Source organism: Harpegnathos saltator, unplaced genomic scaffold, assembly GCF_003227715.2.
Source record: "Harpegnathos saltator strain DR-91 unplaced genomic scaffold, Hsal_v8.6 scaffold515, whole genome shotgun sequence".
Taxonomy (NCBI): domain Eukaryota; kingdom Metazoa; phylum Arthropoda; class Insecta; order Hymenoptera; family Formicidae; genus Harpegnathos; species Harpegnathos saltator.
Window position 1 is genome coordinate 1,049,270 of NW_020230333.1, and position 15,366 is coordinate 1,064,635.

The 15,366-nt window shown below is 39.2% G+C and overlaps 1 protein-coding gene across 4 annotated transcripts; it reads right to left on the minus strand.

Annotated features, from left to right (window-relative positions):
- Positions 1-667: 667 nt before the first annotated feature.
- On the minus strand, positions 668-14,229 carry tty (tweety). 4 transcript variants are annotated; one of them, XM_025302821.1, is made up of 9 exons: positions 14,111-14,229; positions 8,895-9,103; positions 6,231-6,503; positions 5,626-5,960; positions 4,967-5,398; positions 4,712-4,813; positions 4,281-4,370; positions 3,389-3,582; positions 668-3,240 (listed from the first exon to the last, which is right to left on the minus strand). In XM_025302821.1, exons 2-8 carry the CDS (start codon positions 9,030-9,032, stop codon positions 3,411-3,413), a joined length of 1,542 nt encoding a protein of 513 aa, XP_025158606.1. In that variant the 5' UTR covers positions 9,033-9,103; positions 14,111-14,229; the 3' UTR covers positions 668-3,240; positions 3,389-3,410. The 4 variants fall into 4 exon arrangements, with proteins under 4 accessions (XP_025158606.1, XP_011144830.1, XP_025158605.1 ...); XM_011146528.2 differs by having other exon boundaries at positions 4,134-4,370; XM_025302820.1 differs by having other exon boundaries at positions 4,281-4,373.
- Between the last annotated feature and the right edge of the window lie 1,137 nt (positions 14,230-15,366).

A 15,366-nucleotide genomic window follows, 5' to 3' on the forward strand; every position in this document is an offset into this window, starting at 1 on the left:
ATAAAAAAGGACAATTTTCATTTTATCGTTAAGTAAATTGACAAAATAAATATTTACTTAATTGCGAATCAATATCGTACAGTTGAAAAGGAAAATATAAAGCGATTATTCTTCGCTGAAGAAAAAGACAGGGGGAAAAGTAAGTACAAGTACGTATTCATAATTACGAATACATATAGCGCATATGTTTCTTTGAAACACTGCGGTTGGATCATCTTTGTATACCTCCTCGATAAGTAATTCTCCTCTTAAAATCTAGAACATATATTTGGATGATGATGACGCACTAATATAGCTCCCATAGGTATTAATAATAGTGACGCGCGTTACAAATATTTGAGACGAAAGAACGGTCCTCTCTACTTTCGTTTGAAAAATTGAGCCGTGTTAAAAATTTGGCAAGAGATCTTTCTTTCACATTTGCTATCGAATGTACATAACTTTACATACTGACTAGGGTACTTCACCTCCAAAGTGAACAGAACGATATTTATTTCGTTTTACGCGCACATGGCTGGCGTGTGTGAGCCATGTGTACATATCTTTACTATTTACCGTCTTAGAACTTAAATTAGAGCAATTAACTAAACTATACCCTACTAGTCTATGAGCTATCGCTCGATAATAAATATTACAATTATTTACACTGAATCTCTCAAGTATTCTGTTTTTCTATATTCACGCTTCTCGTAATATTTGAGATATTGCGATTATATAATCGTTTTACATGACACAAATCCTAAGAAACCTCTGGAAAGTAATTGCGATAAATGCAAATGTTCTTGGAAAATGGCACGATTTGTCGTTCCACATTTCGGAATTCCACCCTCGAAGTCGTCTTCGTCGTCGTCCAACCGTCAACCGAAATAACAAAGTGCTCCTTGACAAAGTTCGTATAACATCTAGATTCGATTTATCACACTTCACGTTTGCTCGATAATCTTAAGATTTATTGTTTATATACAGACTTACTGAATTATATGCGGATGCGAGTATAAAGAGTCATTTGCAATTTTGCCGAAGATCTATCTCTCAACTCTTACAAATCTTGAGATAACATCAATTAGAGACATACTGGATACTGGAGAAATCGGACATCCGTGGAGTCGAAGACAACTCGTCAACCGAACGTTGAATACTTGTGTAAGTAAACAACACTCGTCCGATCGACTATTATTCAGGCATAGATTCGCTCCTCGATACTGGAACTTAATTGTGCTAAACGTATAACAATCCTCCCATTATTAAATAATGGTCACGATTAAAATGTAACGATTTTAGCATTTCACAGATGATTATTGGAAACTAAGATTAAAAATTTTAGAAAATGCCATATTTTGTTGGCAAGCAAATGCCAACTTGCCTTGTCATTGTCCTAGCGCGTTTATGCGCGGATCCATCATTGGTTTTTCAGCGATCGACAGCAAGACGTAAAACCCAATTTTACCAGTACCGAATAATTGCCGGATACCCAGTATATTTCTAGTGCTATATATAGAATGTTTCAGGAAGACTGCATTCCGCAGAAAATTCATTCTCTCGGCCCTTACAAAGTATAATAAGATTCAACTTTTGCGATAGATTCATTTTTCCGCTTCCTCTAAAAAGAGTACGTCGTACTTTTTAACTAGTACCGCTTGTGGAATGGTATGTTTCCAATATTCTTAATCGTTTCGTCGATACCTTAAACGCCCGTTCTTCATATAAAAACTGAAAAACCTATGTAACACACACATACACACACCTGTGCTACCACCATGTTTTGTACTTAAAAAGTATATTCGCATGAGCACATTGGCAGTATCGCGAGCATATCCCATAATCAATCAAGTTCTGCCAATCTGCCGATACATTTCGTAAAAATTACCAGTCATTCGTGCGGCAACTAGATGTATACGTTCACATACACATATAAAGTGTATAAAATATCTCACAGAAAATTCAACGTATATAGATTCGCCTTGCGGATACCGTTCGAGAAGAGATTAAAATGTAAAAAGTATATAAAAACTGTAACTTGGTATTTTCTTCATGGTGTATTTTGGTATTTTTCTTTAATTTGTAGTATATATATATATATATATATATATGTATATATCTAGCTCCTAGAGTTAAATATCAGATACGAAATTAACGGCTAATTTTAGAATGAATAAGCAAAGTGGTATCTCTGTAAACGATCGATGCCGAACATGAAGCTTTCATGTGAGAGATTTTGCGCTTATTCGTTCGTGCAGCTCTCCGATCAACAAGCAATAAATACATGGCGCTGCCATATGTAAATATGTATCCCGTCTATTGCTGAATGTACTTTGCGCACGTCTAACCCAACAGCGCGGGTAACAAAGAGATAGAGGATAACGCACAGAAGGACCTACCACAATCACTGTACATGATATACAAGTATAAAATCTCGGATATAAAGTGTGTTTCTTACGCAAGTTCGTAGTACACAGTACTTTAAAACTGTTTCGCCCCCAATTTCTCTCACTTTTATCGCAGATCCCCAAAATCGGTTTGCCGTTTCTTTATAGGAACTCCGAATCGCACGATTCTAGCTCTATTGAAAGACGACTCTCGGTAACATGACGTTCTTACTCTGGTATACTTGGTACGCTCTGCATACTCTGAATACTCACGTACCTCACGGCGTTTATGACTGAGGCTGAGACGATCTGTTCTGCGATAACATGGTCTCTCTCTCTCTCTCTCTCTCTCTCCTCAGCCCCTTCCGCTTCCGCGATTAGAGTTCCGTTACAGCATACAGATTAGGATCACTACCCTGTACCTGACTCAACGTAGCCACTGTCGGCTTCTCCTGCCTCCCTTGCGCTCGATTATACGTACCGTACATATTCGGCACCGTCGCATTGTTCTGCGCAGTGCCGTTGAACTGACTACGCGAGAAATTTCTGTCCAAAGTTCTGACCTGATCTTGCATCTGATCCTGAATGCGAATGTTAGGCGCCTTGTTTCTCACTAACGATCGGAACTGATTCATGTTGGTTTGTGAGCGCGACTCAAACTCCCACGTCGGCTGACTCGTGGGGTTTGGCGGTAGCGGTCGGTTTTGATTCCACGCCGGAGTTGGGCCTCTTTTCAGATTCGTCAGATTCTTCGGATCCAATGTTTGCGTCTTTCGAGAGTCTTGGAAAGTAGCAAGATGAGCGGGTCCATGCGAATTGTGAGACAGGGTACCGGTAAAGGACGCCACGCTGGGCGTCCAAGGTGGTTCTCTACCTGCAATATGATATTCAATTTTAAGCACACGTATAAACGTATACGTGTACAAAAGCAAATATTTGCATCACGTAAAATGTAAATATAATTAGAGAAAAGAGACAAACGTACGTAAACGTTATTATACTACTAATTCTAAACTGTTTACCGGGCCCTGCGGGGGCGTGCCCTCAGTAGAAATCACTCGATTCTAGAGTTTTGCACTGTTTGCTCAAAGTCGCGTACTGGCCAGGTTGATCTCCGAGTCCAGAACGGTGCTCAGCCCGTCCGCCCGTTGATTGCTGATTATGCTGAGACGATTTATGATCCCCGCCTCCTCCGCTCCCATTAACACCCCCACCTCTGTAAATGGCGATCAAAGACAAACCAAGTTGCAGCATTATCTTAGTTTTAGACAATGACCGATATTGTTTAGCTTATCTAAACATAAATCCAAGTTCAATCATGTCTGCAAGATTGTCTATACAATTATGTTTACATGATGTTGATGAAGGATAAAACAAGAAAGCGCGCTATACTATGATCGTAACAATATCGTAAAAGCAATTAAAAACTCTTGCAGAGAACAATATTCAATCTGTCTCAATACTTATGCTGCAAAAATATCGAAACGTTTATAAACAATTAGGACATCACAAATATAAAATCAATGTCGACAAAATGATGTTTCACCGTGTATGATGTCGTTAAGAAGCGTTTGCTATGTATAGATATTAATAACTGCATCATGATCTGTTATTCTTGGCAGTTCGGAAATTATACATGATTAAAGCGACATTCAAAGGAGACAAACCTAATCAACGGTATTTCACGCGGTTTGACATTTTTTTTTTTTTTCTTAAATGTAGCTAACAAAATGAAAGAGAATAAAACTGAAAGTCTCATGCACAAACTTTAGCATGCTCTCGTGCAGTTGACGTGCTCGAGCAGTCGCAGTAGCGTAGGACGGTGGGGGCGGCGTTAGCAAGAGAGGCTGCTTAATCGTATTATGAGTGCCAAGAGCATTCGAATTAAGCGGAGGGGCTGTAGGCGGGTACGACCCTTGGCCTCGAAGGGTCCGCGCTGCTATCGCCTGCGAAGCCGCTGACGGTGGCAAGTAAGGATCTTGCTCGTCGACTTGATGGTAATCTCTTCTGGAACAAACGTATCACCGGTTACGTCCTGTTTAATGCCTATCTGGGCATTATTTCAATAAATTTTCATTAAAATAAATATTCAAATATATATTTTATTCAAATAAGAAGTCTTTAAATTAAAAGATTAATAATCAAAATAATCAATTGGTAATTTTTTTTACCCTGTCTCACTTAAATACATTAAGTACATTAAGTTCAAATTCTAATAATAGGAATGAGGAATACAATTTTATTTTTAAATAAATAAAATCTGATATGTGTGTGTGACTTGGCACACACATTTCCGTTGAACATGACGTTTTGAGTAATACAGATATGAGAGACAATTCGCGTACCGTTTTCGGATATATATCCACGTATGAGAATCCACCCACACCAATATAGTGAAAAAGAGACCCGCGGCTAAACTGGCTAGTAGCATAAAAGTTAATCCATATCTGGAATGCATTACAAAGAAAAAAAAAAAGGAAACATTAGACTAGTTTATATATCAAACTTCACATGAAATATCACTACTTAACGAATAAAGCAATAATTCGATTTCTCTTTTAATTATGATAAATATACATTAGAAGAATGCATCAACTTACAGTCCCAAGTGACATAAGCTCTTAACTGCGTGAACGTATTGCTTGTGGAGAGGCTTACAATCGAGCAACGTGGCTAAGCCCGACACGAGTTTATCTACGGTATTAACATCCGTGGACAAACTGCTAAGTTTCGGCTGGAGTTGCTGGTCTTTGAACAGCTCTATCGCTAATCGAGTCACAGTGTTCAGATTGTGCCTCATGTTGCCTACTGCACGCTGCCCGTCTCGCAATCTCTGCGTAAACGGATTGCTACGGGTGTTCTCGCAGTGCGTGTAGTACGAGAGCACCTCGAAGGCTAAGGTCGGCGGCACCTCTCTGCTTAAATAACCGTCGGGCGACACGCAAAGATCACCTAGTGCTACAGAAGTGGCTAGATATAAGGATGCCATGAGCCAAGAGACGATCACGGCGAACAAGCCGAACACGGAAAATCTGAAAGAGAGTTTTCATTAAAACGACTCACACGACGGATGATCGTCGTCGTGACTATAATGCGCGCATTCACAGAAAACAATCTATCTTTCGGATTCAGTTGAAATGTTGTCGCTTCTCTCTCTCGTTTATAAGCGTGTTATAAGAGAGATACAAAATATCGCAAGATAAAATAGTGCAGCGTCGCAAACGATTAAACTTCCTTTCCTATATTATATATTACATACGTTATAAGGACGCATCTGGAGTGTCGTGCGACACCGACCACCAGAACCACACAGAGGACAAGTAGAGCGCTCAAGACCGCCATAGTGATAGGCCATCTCAAATGTTCGATTTTTTCAGCCATCTCGATGGCGCTGGCGAGACTAATGCCGCTCAAAGGCTTTCGGATTTCGAAACTCCGATTCACAGCGATGCTTGTGTTTTGCTTCATGCCGTTAAGCGCTACCAACAGCAGACCCAACATCGTCTTATTGCTGACTGGGGCGTCAAATTCGTCCCCGAGGGCAGTCAGTTGCGGCTGCATCTTTTTCTTTAAAGTTGCTTCTATAGTGTCAGTCTGCAAGAAGCATGATATTGACAGATACTAAAACGCAAAAAACGTTGCACATATTTTACCTCTTTCTTTCTTTTTTTTCTTTTTTTCATTAGCTTATACTATCAGGAAATTAAAAAAATGATATTTTTTAGTACATATCTGTGTCATGAGATATCCCTACATGATTTTCTCTGACGGACCAAAAAGCACACGGAAAGATATGTAATATTCGTCGTTATAATCTAATTTACTTTAATGGGCAAACCAAATGCTTTTAGCAAGTTAGAGTACCTGATTTCTCACACCCATGAGGATCCCATCGACGTTCTTAGCCGCTGCCACTAGCTGTACTAAACCGTTGTGCACGTCATCGTTGCCGTAAAGACCAACAGCAACTGCTCCACTACAGAGCAATGCCAGGACGGCTAGTGAACACTTCAGCAGGGTTATCGACCTTCTAGGGCGCGGCTTCCGGTCGCAGCATCTCGTTACCAAATAAACTAGCAATACCAACAATGTTAGGATCAACCAGGCTGCAGGTATGCTTCCCAGTATCCCGAGACTCTGTAAAGATTACGTTCATATGTGGTTTCACACTTTTCTGCTTAACAACAGGAACGACGCTATTATTGAAAGAAAGATTCAGGATTTTACAATGTGATTTTTTACGGAATAAAAGCAGAGGATTAATCTCACAAATTGTATTATTATTTCAGCCCGTGCGAGAGGTAATCTCTATGTCATCTTTTCACTTCGATACGCGCGCTTTATATCTTCGTATCACCGCACTTTGTTTTTTCAAAGTTTCTGTGCCGGATATAAACGGCCGAAGCATTCCCATTAACACGGCAATGCACGCAGTTGTCCGCTATTTCCGCGTTATAATAGCGTTCACCGTTGTTGAATACATTTTGAACACCATACTGACGAACTGAACTCTCAGTTACTGCACGTTTATTGAGACTGATCAACGAGTCTATTGAGTAAATAAAGTAAATATTTACGCATGGAAGCAGCACGATAAGATAATGGTCTGTTTTTCATACCGTAAACGATGAACAGACTCAGACACGTATCTCTTGTTACGTTATTGAAATACAAAATCGTTGTTACTTCTGAAACAGTTGACTTATTTGGACCAGGTATCTTTTTATCGAGTTTATCAGTAAGCATTATAAGTAATATCTGAAAAAAATTCTAAATTGTCTTTTAATAACATTTTAGATGTAAGCTATCGCACCATTACTATGACACTCGCTACAGTGGCAGACTCCCGAGAATATTTTGCGACGGAAATCCTAGTACGAAAATGTCGAGGGACGATAACAATTTTCAAACGAGAAATGTTCAAAGATAAACACTTGCAGACCTCCATGAGACTTTTATCTTGTTCATCGACTTTCAGCTTGAGCTCTGCCACCTCGGCATGCATGACGAAAACATACATATCACGAGACAAAGTTTTCCTCGCACGAACCTAGTTGGTGATATCTCTACCGACTTCGATGGCCGAAGAAGACGTATGAAAAAGAAGGGAAGACGAGAAACGAGAGGACACGAAAGGGAGCGCAGGAATTACGGATACGAGAAGGGCGGGACACGCGTGGTCCGATGTTTCCGAGCACGTTGAAGCCCGCAAGTGGCTCCGGGCGCATTATGCGAAAGCCTTTGTGCATTGTTTAAGCTTTCCCAGGCATTGTGCTTTCCAGTTACACGGCCCGGATTTTTGCACGCTCGCGGCATCCACCTGTCCACCGTTCCTAGCTTTTTCTTCACTAGCAGCTTCTTATCCCACTATTTCTCTCTCTCTCTCTCTCTCTCTCTCTCTCTCTCTCTCTCTATCTCTATCTCCACCCTCCTCCTCTTCTTCTCTCTCCTTTTGTGTCCTCATGTTGCAGCGCGTCTCGCGTTTTTTACTTTCCGCAAACGCGTTCCTTCTCTTTTCTACCCTCTCCGGTCTTACGCTGGTGGAAAAACTAGTCGATAGCACGGTCTTCCCCGCTCGCTGACCGTTTTCAGATGTTTCCATTGGATTTTTATCAATTCGAATGTACATCAATACAATAGTAATTCAACACTCGCAAGAAGCACACACTCTAGTTAAAACGCTCTCTCGGTGGTCGTAGTTACTAAGAGGATATCCCAAGGGATAATCGTTAGGGTTTGCTGCTATATAAGATCAAGGTATTAGCAGGGAGTCGAGTGGAATATCCAATTAATTCCTGTTCATTTAAATTTAGCTGCAGATACAATTTTAGACTGTCCTAAACGTCCTAAAATTTGAAAATTGAGAATTTATGCCAAGAGGTGCTGCATTTTGTTTTCCCAACATTTGAATATATTTTTGAAAAAGTATTATATCCTCATTCATCTCCTTCATTCATCTCTGATTGAAGATAAACTAATCAAATTGATATTTCAAAAATATTTTGTAAACTATATTACAAGCTAGTCCATTTCCAAGTGTGTTTCAGATGTATCATATAACATGTATTTATATTCTATAAATATATCTTATAAGTAGTAAGTCTGACGATGAGAAACGCAATGAAATGTGAAATCGAGAAAAAATATTTAAGTATTTAAATGTTTACAGAATTTTTTACATCTTCTATAATTGGAAGCAAAAAAATGGATATTGATCCCATAGTTATGAAAATATTTCTCAAAACTGATCTCGAGAATTATGTGGAATCTGAACTCTTGCTAAGCAACTTATCAGTCCAAACAAAGCTTTAAAGGCTCAGGTCACGCATTTAATCAAATGCAGTTTGTTTTAAATCAACAAAATCGATCTGCATACCGTACGAACGCAATACGGAAGGTGAAAAGCGAATTCGGTAGAGAGAAGAGAAGAAGATATTCTCCCTATTCTCTCTTTCTCCTCCAGTAATTAACGAGAAAGTCAAATCGATTAATCCTATCCGAGAACACACACACGCGTACACAATTTACCTCCAAATAGATTTCAGAGTTAGGATTGAATGTATTGTTGACCGAATGCAGAGAGACGTTCAGATGTGGCAGGCTGTGGAAGATCCTCGCGAGCTGTGGTACTGTATATTGTTCCGGAAGCTGCTGACCGCCCGCCATTTTGGAGAATCCTTATCTGCCGAAGACCCTGTCGAAGCGCCTCTCCTGCTCGTCAAGACATGCTACGAGTGCTGTAATAAAAAGAGAAAATAAATTAATACGTTGTTTAAAATTGCTAAGAAATGGAAAAGGAATATTTTCTCTAAATTCTAGCTTTAAAGTGTAAGAAAAGATTACGTTTCAACCGCATCTTATCTCGTCGTATATCAATGTGGTCTGAGAGAAAAGAGAGAAAATATTTCGTGCATATAAAATAGATAAATAAAACGATTTAATAACTGCTTGCTTGAATTGTCGAAATTCTTGAGAAATAGAACAATAAATAGAATCAGCAGGCGATTAATTTTTCTCATGATCCAATTCAGCATTTTTAATATCTCAGTCTCTTTTATGGTTGTAAAGATGCGGATTCATCCCAAGAGTTATTTTTTAATTTGATTACTGTTTCGTTAAGAACTGTGTTGTGCTCTTCTGTTGTTAGTCGTGATTCAATCTTGGCTTAACGGCGTCGACGCCGTTCAATATCGCGAAACGCTTTACCGTACTGATTCAACTCTCCAGTTAGTGGAAACAACGCGAGTTTAATTAATGAAGTCTGTGCCAGCTGTTCTCTCCGTCCCACGCTTCATTGACATTACAAACGAGTCGGAAAGATTCTTAACTCACAAATCGATGGAAGTCAATTCAACAGACACATAACAACGCTATTATCTCGTCATCAAAATTTTTGAAGACTTTGTAGTGACTATAAAATCTGGCATTATTTCTACTTTAATTTTATAATTACATCAAGTCAAAGAAGAATAAACTTAATCTGTCAAATATACATGGAAACTATGTCAAAAATATTAATTGCAGAGATATTAATAACGTATTATCTTTTATCATTAAACCATCATTAAGAAGTTTTACGCTATTCTAATTATTAAGATATCGGATTTTAACAAATTACGTGACTCATTCTGTATACAAAATTTCGTAAGCTAATAACTCGATGAGAAAGAAGAAATATTCTATAAATATAATAAAGTAGTTTAACTAGCTTAGTAAAGCTTACTTAGCTAGTAAAAAAAAAATTCAAATTCTAAAAATTTGTCTTTCACAAATACTAAAATATCAAATGTGATATATCGATCTAAATCGGTGAACTCTTTATTAACTTCTTTATATTAATACTTTATAGACGATATTCTATATTAAGCCCATGTAAGTATATTACACGAGTAACACAAATACTTGTCTGTCTAATAAATATAGCAAGAATCGATAAAGTGCAATGAACACGTACGGTTTATTAACCTACTTTCCTGGTTCTGTTCTATCCTTGAAACGTACATTGTCGCTGCAGAGCAGACACCGATACATTAAATAAACTCATACCGGTATGTCCAGAGCGATAGATGCATTTATTACAAGGCCTTTTATAAACATGCCCTTTTATAAACATGAAGCAGTTAAATCGTAAGCAGATTAGCCGCAAAAATAAGAAGCCACGCTTCCCAATTATTTGCAGAAAAATTTGCTTGTAAAATTTTAACATAATGTTCAAGTATTTATTGTATACCATCATTATCTATAAATGTTGCAGCTTTAAACATAAACTTTTATTTTTAAATTACGAAATAGTAACTATAAAAGTGTTGAATCAAGACCGATAGTTCTGTTGCATGTATCTTTATATATGTCCTCACATGCTCTTAGTAAGAATAATTATACAAACCATATTACATATGTATGATTCTAAGAATTTATTATAATTAGAAATTTTAGAAATAAACGTTTAAACATTATGTTAGAATTTGATGGTCAAGTTTTGTAATTAAGTAATTTAATTAGCGCGGTTTCTTATTTAAATGTACAGTAAAATGCACGATTCAACTTCACCATGCTCCTAAAAGAGAAAAATGGCTTGGTAAGTTGAATATTTGGAGCTCTCCTTGTCAAAAAATACACCCTAATTTTGCGTCGCACTATGTCGCGATCGTTAATCGTTCCTGTTTGATGGAAATGTTAATTTTATTACAGTATACGCTTAAATTTTCATCATGCCTACAAAATCTACTCACAATTGAGGGCGGAGACTGCAATATGCGTGCGCATTTATACTGACTCACCGCGTGAGCATACCTCATCATACAAACGGGAAGTAAAGTCATCGCCAACCGCATTGCAATTTTAAATGAATGTCATTAGTATTATGATCGCGCTACCTATGCCGTCATACTAACAAGGAGACCTATGATCCTAATCCGCTTTGCATATGCTGTGGTCTAGATTAAGATAAGACATACGTGTCGTTTTGTAAGTGTCGGATGCCAAGTTCATTAGAATGAATTGTAACGTGATGGAAAAATAGACAATTTTTTTTTATATCAGAGTAACCATCTTAAAATAAATGAAAAGCGACTTCTCGGTTACAAATATCGAGCGGACTTTTAAAAGATGAATCCATCGAAGCGTATCTTGAGGCAAGTCTCTCAACAGAGTTTCTCAATAGAAACACGACCTGTGTAAATACAGACCTTAAAATAAATGTGCCAATCTCTGAACAGTTAAAAACCCTATCAAAGAATGTTCTGCAAGATCCAGTCATAGACAGTCGTTCTGGTAATTAAGATATAACTTAGCGACCAGACTACTTGAGAATGAAAATAAATTAATTGAATATCAGTCTCTCCACATGATAAATACTTAATAGACGACAAATTTTAGAAAGTAAATATACCGGTGTCTAGAGATATCTGTTTTGCATAATAAATTTTCAATAGATTCAACTTATAAAACATTGAAAAGGTAACCAACCGCTTGTTATCGACTCGAGCGTATCTTGTAAATCACGTTTTCATAGGTAAAAAGTCATCGACCTATCCCGATCATGGGTCGGTTGGTATCACGACATGCAACTACTACGATCGATCGACTATAATGCAACTATACTCGTCTGCAGAACTTCATTCGCTTACCCTGAAAGAACATTCAGTAACAGTCGCGTTGTAATAGAAAATTACGCAAATCTGCGTTAGCGATACCAATTATCTCTCTCTTTTCGATTAAACTAATTTTAAACTTCATGGAAGTCGAAGCTCTGATAAAACAAGATTTTACGCATTCAAGTTTCCTTCAGATTTCGTTATCGGGAGAAAAAGTCATATTTTACAACGAAAGGATCAATTCTCGACCCTACGTTGATTGGCCGTAGTTTACAGCTCTTGACGAGTACCATACTCTTCTCAAGTTCTTTACCCTTTTTTAGTACCTTTGTGTGTGTGCGTGCGTGTGTGTGTATCGTATGTGTCAAGTAACTCATCACGCATATATATTCTGAGATCTTAAGGAAAAGAAAGAAAAAGATAACATACATAGTAAAAAACTATAAAAGCATATAGATAAATATAGCTGAAGGGAAATCCCGAGGAAATTTATCCCAAAATGAGAGATGTATCTTTTCCCTAGGTGTTTTTTCAATATAAAATGTAGAAAATCCAATAATCCAATAAAATAAAATAATAATAAATCCAATAATGTAATTCAACTCTTTCGGGACGAGTCTTTCGGCGAATTTTCTGCAAAATTTAAATCACTGAAACGTGAGAGAAGCTGCGCTTCTCATCGGGTGATAAAAAATAAAAATTGGATTTCACATGATTTTAATATGTATATCTCGGCCCGACACATCCATTCTACGTAATATATTCGACGGATTTATAACGGTTTCTAAATCATCCGCAGCTCGCAACACGCGGCTTTCATAATTCCGAGGGGAACACGCGCCGCGTTATCTCTCGCACAGTTACCTCGCCAAGTGTCAAGCCCGAAATATGAACTGTCAGGACATCATTCCCGAAATATCGGAATTTCTCACCGCCACGCGATGTTCTCGGTCACGGGGATCAGGTCGCCGCGGCGCGCACACGCCGCGTTCTTATCGTATGTAAAAAGTCATCGACCTATTGTAATGTACCGTGGCGTCGCGTCGCCGCTATAAACGCCCGCGCTCTAACTTCGATCATATTGGCGCTTCGCGCTCGTCGCGTCGCCTCGCGCGAGAGGCCATCGCCTTGCGTTGCATGCGCGAAGAAAATGGATCCGTTCGATACTACCCGTCGTAGGCAGAAGTGTAACCCGTCGTTCCGTATCCGCGTTCGTGCTCTTGCACGCATGAGAAAATCCTACGACAGAGAGAGAGAGAGAGAGAGAGAGAGGGGGAGAGAGAGAGAGAGAAAGACGGAGAACAAGAGACAGTTTCGGAGTTGTTTTATCCAGCAACCCCCGACGAATGACTTTATGAGCGCCAGAGTTTTACGAGCTCCGCTTGACTCACTCGGCCGCTCGTTCGTTTGCTCGCTCGCTCGCTCGGCCGCCCGCTTGCACGCAACATCTGCTGCTGGGATTTCTTTAGTTTCGGTGCCGCGCAACGAAATCCAGCCCTATGCACTCCTTCTCCATCCGACACTTCTCGTTCTCGTCTCCCCACCCGTCTCTCTCCGGTGAATCTCTCTCTCTCTCTCTCTTTTTCTCTCTGTCTCTCTCTCTCTCTCTCTTTCTTACGCCCGTACGTTTTCACACATGCACACGATACATGCAGCCGCGGCGGCGGCGGCAACGCGTCCACGAGAAGCTCATGTAATGTATTCTCACACCCATACAACGTCGTCCCGAGTGTGTACCGTGTATCGATCCCCGAGAGTACACACGAAGGCGACCATGAGCGCCATCAGGTTCCTCTGTTTCCTTCCACTCTCCTCTCGCTTCCTTTTTATTGCGATATATCGTTTCTTACGTATTTTCTCTCCGTCGTTCTCTCGCTCGTGACTATTGAGGCACGTCTCGTCGTTGCATTTCGGAGAGAACGTTGTGTCACGTTGCTTCGATATATCACGGTAGTATATATCGTTAGGGCGAGTCCGAGAACGTGTCTCGCCCGGTGATGGTTCGCGTGACAGAAGCGGCAGTCGTTCTTATCCCCGTCGAATGATGAGCACCGTACGTTCGCGATTTCGTTAGTTCGTGGCGACGTGAGTCACACGCCGACGATAATCGTGATGGGACGATGGTCGCGTTCCGATCGCGATTCTTACCTTGATTTTTTTCAGTGAGGAGTCCGTACACTCGCGTACGAAAGCGCGATCCACAACACACAACACTCTATCCACGGAGGCTCGAGCCGGACTGACGAGCGAAAGGAGAAGGTGGGGCGACGAAGCGACCAATCGCAATGTCGTTTGCGCGAATACCGTGAAGGTAGTACGTTGCGCGTAGATGCGCGTGCGCGTGCAACTGGCGCGCACGCGGGTGCATTTGAACTGCAAATTGTATAAGTGGAAATTTTCATGGCTTCCAATTTTCTTGCTCTCTTCCTTTCCTTGCAATGTTCAAGTACACAATATGTGCGATTAGCACTTTTGCTATCGTTACCGATTAATCATCACAGACTATATAATGAGTTGAAAATGATCATGAAATTTTTTGTAGCGATACAAGCAATGTTGAAAATAAATGTTGATTCAATATGAAAGAAGAATATCGATTGTTTTATATCTATCAGAATTGTTAAATTTTTAACTACAAAACCGGATGAAAATTTTCAAATCAATTATCAATTTCGATATTAATCAATAAACAATATCAATCTTTCTGAAATAAAATTTGTCGATGTTTAGAATTTTATAATTTAAAGATATTTGCGCAAAGGTAGCATTATCATTACACTATCTTGGTGTAGAAATATCTAGAGAAGAACATGTCTTTTATTTTGTTTTATCATATTTATTTTCAATTCGTCATTGAGTTACTCATGTGTCTGCCATACTTTATCGGTAAGACGCTAGAGTAATAGCGCTCTCGGTTACTTAAGTTCCATTTCATTTGGTCGATAAATAAAGAACTTCGTACAAGTGAATACTAATTCTAAAAAGATATTCAAAAAGACAAGGTATGCATATACGGCTATACGTGACGAATCAAGGATCACGATATCATTTTGTTTCTTACTTCTCTTTGTAAACGTATAACAAAATGCAACGTACGACGAGTGGCACAAAAGGCATAGATCGAACATGACGAAGTTACATATGTAACGTGCACAAACAGAGAGAGAGAAACAAAGAGAGAGAGAGAGAGAGAGAGAGAGAGAGAGAGAGAGAGAGAGAGAGAGAGAGAGAGAGAGAGAGAGAGAGAGAGAGAGAGAGAGAGAGAGAGAGAGAGACAGAGACAGAGAGAGAGAGAGAGAGACAGAGAGAGAGAGAATAACGTCTCTTTCGTATATACATTCTCAATTTATTTCTCTCTCAAGGAAAAAATACGTAATAATATTAATAATGCATAGATCCTTCAG